Here is an 11,047-nt window from a genome sequence, read left to right on the forward strand (position 1 = left end):
AGCTCACTAATTATATAATTCAGGTGGACAAAATAAGCCTCAAATTCGCTACCTCATAAGTCATTAAACTTCATCTGGAGTCTGACATCTCATCGTTACAGAGCAATACAACTGAACTGACTGAGTGAAATAGGTGTGTTTGATTTACAGACTCAGGAAGCACAAGCGTGTGTTCAAGGAGAGGAAAAGGAGCAGTTGTTGAGGTGGAAATGGGAAAATACTACACTTCAAAGGGAAATTCATAGTATTCATTATCATGGGCAATATTTTTCTATGTTTAATATCCTCTCTTAATATCTTGAGCAATATTACTTTTCATTATCTGGTGCAATATAAAACTTAATACTCATCACTTCTAATATTAGTTTCATTGTAACCGTCATTACTGCTTTTCTTTTTGCTCAACGTCTTACTTCTGTTATTCTATTGGGCACAGTTTCTTTGCATTTACTAGTCATACAAGTCATATTTAAAGTTCTATTGTTCTTATATTAGTCTAATTTTTGGAGCAATCTGGCACAAAGGTTTCCTTTGGGATTAATAAAGTTTTCTTATTTGACATCTTTGTCAAACCACAGGTGAGTTTAATGAAATAGATGACAGTTATTAAATGACACTGTGGCCAATGAGCCAACAAAAATCATCACGAGACGACTGGGTGGTTCAGGTAGTTAATTACAAACAATGTATTCAAAGTAGTCACCTACTGAAAAAGCTGAGATTTGAATGAGTTCAATTACTACATAAAACTACAATTTGCAGTAGATGGGTAGTAGTTAAACTTCTTGTAGTCAACTACGCCCCAACACCACCTGCTTATTTAGAATAAGTTGATTTGTATAAAGGCATATATGTGTCTAATTATGCAACTTTATTGGTATGATGGAAAATGTTGACATGAGTGAAGAGATTTAACTCAATGACCTCATTGCGTGACAGTCAAGACAGCAGTTACTTAACACCGCCCACTTCAGATCTACTCTTTTAGGTGGAGCAGCCACAGTAAGTATGATGATGGTTTCAGATGACTAAGAAAGCTCTAATCTACTGTTACGCACCGACACACGTTGGGACTTCACCGGCCCAGCCAGACTTCTTGCAGATCATGAAGTCTTGTCCTTTCAGAATATATCTGTCAACATGGAGATGTGCTGTTCAGTCAAACACGCACTCAGAGACTTAGTCTGACCAAGTTTGACAGGACTTTAAGGCTTCAACTTACCCCTCATTGCATTTAGCAAAAACTTTGTCGCCTAGTGAAAGGCCTTTATAGTCGAAGTGCCCATTATGTAGCTCTCCAGCGTTACCACATGACTTCTCTGTGAGAAAAGGAGGAGAGAGTTAAAGAGCAAATGCCAGAACAGGAATCAGGGTGAAATGCGATTTGACAGAAAAAAAAAAAAAAAAGACAGAGACGTCTTTATTTTACCGAGTTGCAAAACAGACCACATACAGTTAAGCTGCTGCAAAGCTGACCTGCACATGAACACGCTTGTACACAACGTACCAAAGACAGATTCTTGTAAATAAACTGTATTTAACACAAACCATGCAGTGTAAATACATATATAAATATACAAGTTTTATTTATTGAAGTTAATTTCTAGTATTTACTTTCAGAACTTATGAACAGGAGTCCTTCCAACTTTAAGTCTTTTACTTGAAATGAGTTGGATGTACTCTACAGAGTTCAATCAACTCAGTCTCTTAAACATCGGCATATTAGCGGACCTCCCAGCATGCACCACTGAAGGAGGATTTTACTGTCTTGGAAACCATCTAGCTCTCCATCAGCATCTTCCTGGTTTGAAGACCTGATGTCCTTATTGAAACCTTAAAAAAAAAAAAGTTTGAATTAAGAAGCTCAATTGAGAAATTTAACATGATGGCTACCCCCAATTTCATATTTAAAATTTAAAAATGCTTCCAACAGAGCAACCTTAAAGAAAAAAATATTCTTTGCTTAGCATTATGTCCCAAAGAATATTTTCCATTTTGTTTCCTTCTGTCTTGATTTTGTTTTCTTTCCACTTGATTTTTTTATGATTGTTATTGTGAGCCCAGTCTGAGGCCACCTGTATCTAGCCAACATACTACCCACTGTAACTTGGCCTAGGAAGTTATAAACACAGGCTCCTTTCATCAGATTTCATGGAGAATGGCATTAACTGTACAGAAATGGCTAATCTTCTCTCTGATGTCTTATTAACTTCTGCAGGTCATAAAGGCATCCGTTTGAACTGAAGCCGTTTGATAACCAGTTTAAAAACTCCTTGCAGTAGCTTTCAGATAAGTTGCGGTTGCTCGTTTTCACAGTACACTGCAAACCATGATAAAAACTAGTATTAAATTCAGTCTCTACCTTCCTCACACTCAGGTCACTGGCAGGAGTTTCACATATTTTCTGCATCAATGCTGGAACAAAGTGGCTCCAACAGGAGCAGCTGGAAATCATTTGTGTGAGATAAAGAACTGACTTTTCAAACTGAGAAAACGTTCAAGGAAATCAAATTTGTTTGTGATGACCGTCAGTATGACTGAAAAGTTGTTCGGATGAATTTAATCTTTCATTGAACAAGTTTCCTCAAATGTAAATAAATTAATATCAAGTTTATTAGAAGAGCAAAGTTTTGTTTTCAAGATTACCTTAAATCATCTTTTCATATCCAGTCCGCTCAAAGATTTTTGGCAGTCTGGACATGGCTACAAGCAAATTATCTTTACAGTGTATATATCACCATAGGTTTGCAAAGAGTAAAAAAACATCAGGGGTCAGTTTGATGGCTTTAATGAGACTGAGACACACATGATCTAGTGTGTGTGTGAGAAAGTGTGGGTTCATAAGAGAACCAGTAAGGACTGAAGCCTCTACAGTGGACGCTTGTGTGCTTTGGAATTACAGCTAATCATGTTTGTACGAGGTCGTATCGCTAAAATTATTCAACCAGTATTTTATCAATGGAGGATAAGAGGAGAACCATGATCTTCTCGGCAGCAGTTAAACCTGCAAATATAATTTTCCTCAGGACTGACCTGGTGTTATCACTGAGTCCTTAATTTTTTATTTTGAAACAGAATTACCCCATAGTTTTAGACAATAATTCACAATTGCCTGACTAAGAATCTTCATCTTCCATTGTTTAGATCAATTTATTTTCTTTCAAACATTGTGGGGTTATCTTGTAGAATGAAAATGTACATTTAACAGATTCCTCTGTTAAAAATGCCCTGCTGTTAAAATCTCGTAGAAACAGTTGCTCAGTCTCTGCAACTACTTCCACTTCCTTGTGTTTTGACAACAAACTGCATTTTAAATATAATTCTACCCCTAAATATGCAATTTCAAATGCATTGGTGATTTTGTATCAGTTGTATTTTATCTTTTCTATGTGTTTTTGGTGATTTTCACATAAGGCATCATCAGAGATGGGCACAAAGGCATCAAAAAGTATACTGTTACAAATTACAAAAGTTTCCTCAACGTAAGTATAAAAATAAAATAGAAAATGCATTTAATTTAAATACAAGTAATTTGAGATAAACATATGTTCTATCATTCTATACAAACTGATAAATCATATTTTAGGCAGCTATCCTCAACAGGTGAGCTCTGAATTTCCAGCTTCTGAGATCTGAAGCGTCCAATCAGGACATCTTAGAAGAGAAGCTGCAAATTCAGGGGTGCATGCTGGGAGGTTTCTAGTATCTTTGCCAGTTTCAAAGCATGTGTGTTTGCCAGATATTAGATAAAACAGACCCTTATCTATTTTACATGACATTATCTCATTCTAAAAAAAAACAGACCTTCACTTAAAAATTTCTCATTAATTCAGAGCAAGTTTTTTTTTAATCACAAATTACCTCAATTCAGGAAAACACCCACTCACATTCATTCATCATTTTTACATGATAAAGTATCTTAATCCAGAAAACAGCTGATTTTTCTTGCATGACAAATTCCAATAAATTTAGAACAGAGGAAAATATTTATCTGAATGAAAACTACTTAGATTTGTTTAACTACCAGCATGTAGTTCACAACATGGCGACTAGGGGGCATCAGACTCCTAAAGTAGTTCTTTAAATCCATTTAAAATCACATAACAGCTCTGAATATCTCACAGAAATCAGCCACCTAGTAAAAAAAAAAAAAAAAAAAAACATTTAAGCGACTTTAATTTATGAAGTGAACAGACAACATGCGTGTGAAGTTCTTACTTTCGCAGGTGAGCTGTAGTTTGGTCCAGGCGCCGTTGTGTTGACACTGAACTGTCGGGCTGCCGGACGGATTAAAGCCTTCAGCGCAGTGAAAAAATACTTTGTCCCCCGGGCTGAACCTCGGTCTGTGGACGTTTTTGCCCATCAGTCTGGTGTGCGGCTCTCGACGTGGCGGAGGACATTTCTTTGCTGCTTCAGATGTTTTGTGGAAGATGAACTGACGTCAGTTAAAAATATAAACACAATCAATCTGCGAAATGTGCATTTTTTTTTTTTTTTTTAAAGAATTTACCTGCAGCCAGTAAAGCAAACGATAAAACTAGAATATTCCAGCCGACGGGCCTCATGTTTGTCGTCTCAGTGCGTGAAGCAAATCTCCTCAAAGGCAGATTACTAAATGGCCACAGGAGACGCAGATGAAGCATTTATCGAGGAGGTGTGGCGCTGCCCAGCTGAAAGAAATAACACAATCAGAGATATGAGAACATCAAGACAGAACAGGAACATCCTGCAGGGCTGAGATGATTTAAGCAGTAACACTTTATGTCTGAATATCAGTCACTCAGTGGTTGTTTATGCCACATCTGTCAAACTTTGATTCATGCAGGAGCTTAGCTGGGGTAAACCAAACCAGCCAACCTTGAGATATTCAATACCAAAAAGTTTCAGAGACCTTGTTTCCTGTTTTCTAGTGATTTTTAAAGAATGTAAACAAAAAAAAAAAAGCAGCAGCTGCATTAATTTAATTTTAATTTTTCAGAAATCCTGTGGTGTGAACTTGCATAAATAATTTATCTGACACATTAGTTTTCTTTCATTTATTTTTGCACTGCCCCTAAAAGAAAATTGACACAGCAGATTATACAAAATGCATGTCCCTCTCCTTTTAAACTTTACGTGAGCAACAGGAAGTTTTCTAAGGAAGGCTGGTTCGGTGAAGTTGTATTATTGTTGTCTGGGTGAAAACAATAGAATTTTATAATGCTCATACACATGGCATGGTGTCAGAAACAGGTTGTGATAAGGAAAAGGAAGAGAGGGTGTGGGAATTTGTCAGAGAAATACAGGAGAATTGTGATCCCAGGAGGAAATAGGAAGAGGACAATGAAAAAAAGGAGAAATTTGGAGGGTTGGCAGGTACAGTGTAACTCAGTTTATCTTCCTCTTTGAAATAAGGCCAGGACTGTGTTCATCTATTTTCAAACCAACTGTATGAATCAATGAAGGGAAACAAGTAAAAAAAAAAATTCCAATATCGGAGTAAAAGTCACAAGAGTGGAGGCGCGCTCCCATCGTCCTGGTCACTTGGTGTAGGTCCTTAAACTCAGTCTGAGCTGTCTTTAGTCAGTCTTTTTCCATCTTGACATTCCAATAAAATCAGTCGTGTTTAATATTATCATAAGTCTCGACTCACAGGACAGTCGGTCAGTGTGTGTGTGACAGGAGGACAGAAGTTCACTGCAGGACAGGGAGTCCAGTCATGATAAAACGTATGAACTTTTCAGACTGCAGCTGATTTTCTCTCACTCATCATCTCTGGATCAGGATCTGATAGCTTGTAAATAAATGATCATTGTGAGCTTCTCTCTCACTCTTTCTCTGGGGATCTCAGGTGTTCCTACATAAATAATTAGTCTGATATTATAAATTCTTCAGTAGTTCATTTGATCGTCTCCTTCCCCTTCAAATGAACAATGAATGATGTCCTTGTAGGGTTTGTGATTAGTTGGCTATAAATTTCTCTATCTGCCTTTTATATGGCTGTTGATCTCTTGCTGCAACCAGCATAGCCACTACTCTTTATTTATTCATTTGTTTGTTTATTTATTTTAAACACTTTATTGACAGAGTAACATTAACTACAAAAGATGCTCATTTTCATTTCTGCCTAATTTAAAAAAAAATCCAAAACAATGGTTTTAAATTTATGGATATGAGATTTTGTTTTGGAGCAAAAAGGTTAAACTGTCAAACAATTCATCATAGGAAAATGAAGATTCCGAATCAATATATTATACACAGTGCTGTTTGTCCAAACCCACTCTAATGAATGGCATTTATAGGCCTGAATTACACAGACAATACAGTCTAACACAACAGTCCTGTTATAAATCCTTCATGAGCATGATAACCTTCATGAAGGTTGAATTTATTGCAGGACTGTTGTATTGAACTGCATTAGTGTTAGCTGGATGTACCTAATAAACTGGCCACAAGGTGCTTTTTGAGCATAAATGCATTCATTTCATTACTTGTACATCACTTGAACTGTATGAGGCTCTCAACGCAGTCACGAGAGTTTTCAGTCTCTTTTTCTTTCTGGTTATTTTAATCCACACCGCAAACTTGTTGGATTTCCTGTAGAGTCACAGCAGAGATTTGTCAGCATGTTTTTGAGTCACTGTGACTGTGATTGTAAACGTCAGCAGCAATGGAGAAGCAGCAGTCAGATTTAATACCGCAGACAAGACCACAATGGAAAAAAAATGTCAGTACAAGTTTAAATTCTGCGTTCTCTTCTATATTAGGAGCCAGATCATCGATTAATTACTTGAAAGCAGTTTTAAATAAGTTGCTCCATCTGTGGTACTGAGGCTACATGTACATTGATCAACCACAAGATAAAAACCAATGACTGGTGAAGTGAATAACATTGATCATCTTGTTACCGTGGCATCCGTCAAGCATGGGATCTATCAGGCAGCAAATGAACAGTCAGTTCTTGAAAAAATGGGCAGGTGTAAGGATCTTTGACGAGGCCTAAATTGCAATGGCTAGACGAGTGTGTCAGAACATCTCCAAAACGGCAGGTCTTGTGGTTAGTACCTATGAAAAGTTGTCCAAGGAAGGACAGTCTGTGAACCAGTGACAGTTGCTTGCGGGGAGTGAAGGCTTGCCCGTCTGGTCTGATCCCATAGAAGAGCTGCTGTAGCACAAATCACTGAAAAAGCTAATGCTGGCTTTGATAGAAAACCAACAGAATGTGTCCTGACATTGTCTTGCTGAAGTAAGCAAAAAAAAAAAACCTGTATGTACCTTTCAGCATCGATGGTGCCTTCACAAATGTGACAGTTAGTCATGTCATGGGAACTAAAACACCACCCCAGCTTGCCGTGTATGGGGCTGCATAGCACTAACCTGTCAGAGCGCCCATGCTGACCCCTGTCTATCAGCAAAAGTGCGTACGATGGGCACACGAGCGTCAGAATTGGACCACGGAGCAACGGAAGAAGGTGGACTGGTGTAGACGAGGTGTTACTTGGCCTCTAAATTCTCCAGACCTCAATTCAAACAAGCATCTGTGGGCTGTACTGGAACAAGTCCGATCCATGGAGGCCCCACCTCACAACTTACAGGAGTTACAGGATCTGCTGTTAGCGCCTTGGTGCCACACAGGACACCTTCAGAGACTCGCGGAGTCCATAAGGATAAACATTCCTAACCAGCTGAAGTTCAATGAATGTACATAATTGCATAGTTTTTAATGTTGGTTGTTATGTCTTGCAGCTGTTTTAAAAGGCTTTAAATGGACCTACTCACTACTCATTGCTTTTACTTTTGAAAAGTCTTGTATAGATTTGATCCAATCGGTTTTGGTGTCACATTGCTATTATACAAGTGCATTAAAGATCTAAACATGACATACTTCGATCCTGCCGCCATCACCTATGTCAGCTGCATCTATAATGTACGTATATTTGCAGTTGATTGGTTTGTCTGATGTGATGTGCAGCATGTGGGTAGTTTAATTCCATTACTCTCTTTCATCTTTAGCAAATAACTGAAATAAAGCGAGTTTTTTCAAAAGGACTCTCTATGAAATCATCTGTTTCTGTACCTAGACCACCTGGGTTTCCCAACCTGTGATAATAAAGTTTACCTTGATCGGAGGAATGTAACTGTAAAAAATACTCTATTTGGATCTAAAATGAACATTAAGTTGCATAGGTATTAAAATAAAACAATACAACCTGAAAACTAAATAAGTAAATGAATGTTATTTCCATCTCCCACCCAGCACTGATTTAGTTTTTCCTTGTGCATCAGCAGGTGAGACGTCTCAGTCCAGTCGCTCTGCCTCTGACACCTGGTGGAAATGTTTTGATTCCTCACACTGATGATGCAGCGGTCCTGTCTAACAATATGAAAACTAAATGTCAGTTACAGACCTAACTGTGACCCAGAACCTTCTGGACGTACCTGGACAGTTAACCCTCTGTGGTTCAGTGTTGCCTCAAGGAAATGTGCCCATTTTTGGCCTTTTACAGCCACACAAAACATCAATTATGGTGCAATTCTTTAAAAAAAAAAAGAGGCAGGAACCTGAAGGAAACTAATGCTTTATCATCACATGACTCTGTGGAGGTCATGCTGTATCCCTTTATGGCCTTCCTCACATGGTTCAACATCATCATCATCATCATCACTCGGCACAAAAACAGTCTGAAAACATCTTTGTCATTTTACAGTCTGGAAACTATTGGATTTACATTAATAGATGAATGAAGTTAAATTTTTAATTGTTTAATATACTTTGATAATTAAGTAATGGAAAACTGTTAATGTAAATGTTGCCTAGATAAGTATTTTATTTTATTCTTATTATTTATTATTTTTATTTTCATTAATAAGCACTGAGCCAAAGATAATTATCTGTTTTGTTGAAGGTTTGATAGTTCAGTTTGATAGACTGTTAACATAAAGTTTGCCGAAATATACTTACAGAAGTCACAGGAGAAAACCTATCTGTGTTTCTGTGATCCTATACTCAGTACTTTGATTTGCATTGTTTCTATTTTTATTACTTGTATTGCATTTTTTATCCTTTTGTTAAGCACTTTGTAACCTATTTTTGAAAGGCGCTTGCTCTTTGACTCATTCATTGGCTGTTCCATACTGTTACAATGCTGCCTGAAGTTAACATTCAGATAACAAATTTATGAAAAGAGTTCATTTTGAATTTTTTTTTTTTTTCAAATGGCATCAATTTTGAACTGGTGAAGCAACTGAAAATTTTCCATTAGTATTTTTTACCAACTGGTAAAATAATGCATACCATAAAGGGTTAAATTTAAACATAATCCAGTAAAAGCATTATTAATTAAAGGACGTAGTCACATAAAATGTGACTAGTTTTATGTTTATTTAATAGTATTTCTTCTTGTAAAACAACTACGAATGACTAACACATTAGTGTACATCCTTTCCTTTTAAATATCTGTAGCCTCATTTTTGTTTAATATTTGTAATCACTGTGGAAATTAATCAGAGCTTTTTATCTGAATCCACTCAGTAAAGATCATTTCAGGCGTCAAAGCAACTTGCAGATTAAATTCTTTGAAATACGACTGATTATTTGACACTTTCCTCCTCCATCGCCCTGATGACTCACTCCGTGGCTTATGAAAGTGAAGCACGTTCATTTAAAGCATGTTACATAATTAAAACATTTAGTGAGGGCAGCGAAAATAAAAACTCCTGATTCAGAAGTTAACATGCCGACACATAATTTTGTGCATATTTTTGGAAGTGTACATATATATAGACATCAGGAAGGACTCAGTCATTGTGTTTGTCACAAAACTTTAGGACAGTGCAGAATCAGTTAGATCAGGGGTCTGCAACACTCAGCTCTTTTACCCCTCTCCGCTGGCTTACTGTGACTTTGCCAAAAAATGAAAATGAATAATCGGTGTGAAATGTGTAAATTATACCAAATAAAAAAAAAAAATCAACAAAGAACAAAAAATAATATTTTGTCAATTGAAGTGTGCGTCACGGCCTACGGTTTCCTCTGAATCTTGGCAGTCTTAAGTCTCTCTGGAGTAGCTATGAATGCCAAATTCAAAAGAAGAGAAGTCTTTGAGGAAAATAGAGAATTTGATAGTTGTGGCTCCAAAGAGATTTTTTTTTTCCTTTTCTGACCAAAAATGCCTCTTTTGATTGTAAAGCTTCTGACTTCTGAGCTAGATTATGTAAATCTGACATTTTGTTACAAACACTGCTGCACGAGTTGCATCATAGTGATGTAACCCCTTTGAGAAAAATTAAATTGTCACATGTACTTTGTATCTGCGACAATTTGATGTAACCAGACGTATGTTTTTCTGACATCATCACATCATACCATAGGCATGTAATTCACAAAATCGATGTCTGGCTTTGGAGGAGGAGTGAAATACACACTGACAGTTCACTCTGCTTTATGAGCTCTGGTGATGTGACCGTCTCAAGCTGTTGTGGAACATGAAGTCTAGTGAACAGGATCCTCCCAATGAGCTCACACACCCACACCCACCCACACACACACACACACACACACACGCACACACACTTCTACACCAAACTAAATGTTTTTCTGTGGACAAAATAATCTCAAAGGGAGGGTTTTAGTTTTTTGAAGTGGGGTTATATAAGGTACTAGTCAGTGTTTTACCTACAGTAGCTGGCTCTTGATACACCCCAGATAGGAGAAGCAGCAGGAGTGCTGGTGGAGGAAGCTAAGCAATGCCTTCTCTAACAGGAAATCTCTTGTTATGTGAGCCAGATTTTGCTCTCTCCAAAGCAACCAGACTCCTTCAGGAAAAAATGTAATTTGAATTTTTCGCACAACACTGGAGAACTACTGCCTCCATCTGTTAGTCAGCGTGATTGTGCGACTTTGCATTTTAAAAAGGCAGAAACAAACTATCCAATCGAGGCAGCGGTAGAACAGCAAATCCTGTGTTCTGCAAGCTAAAATGACTGATTTCTCTAATGGAGTCTGGTTGAACAACATTTGGCTGATATAATTCTATATTTTTCTGCCAGAAAAGGCTGTCTGATGAAA

General features: G+C 37.3%; 1 protein-coding gene across 1 annotated transcript in view; it reads right to left on the reverse strand.

Moving 5' to 3' along the window:
- The window catches only part of LOC146324958 (C4b-binding protein alpha chain-like), a 15,075-nt gene extending 10,411 nt beyond the window's left edge, over positions 1-4,664 (reverse strand). The window contains exons 1-4 of the mRNA XM_084720682.1: positions 4,511-4,664; positions 4,219-4,410; positions 1,223-1,319; positions 1,059-1,132 (exon numbers count right to left, since the gene is read on the reverse strand). Of these exons, the coding sequence (XP_084576808.1) occupies positions 1,059-1,132; positions 1,223-1,319; positions 4,219-4,410; positions 4,511-4,643 (496 nt within the window). The 5' untranslated portion in view covers positions 4,644-4,664. The remainder of the gene's footprint in view (positions 1-1,058; positions 1,133-1,222; positions 1,320-4,218; positions 4,411-4,510) is intronic.
- Positions 4,665-11,047: the final 6,383 nt, after the last annotated feature.

Source organism: Lutjanus erythropterus, chromosome 6 (assembly GCF_056507025.1).
Source record: "Lutjanus erythropterus isolate fLutEry1 chromosome 6, fLutEry1.hap2, whole genome shotgun sequence".
In the NCBI taxonomy this organism is placed as follows: domain Eukaryota; kingdom Metazoa; phylum Chordata; class Actinopteri; order Lutjaniformes; family Lutjanidae; genus Lutjanus; species Lutjanus erythropterus.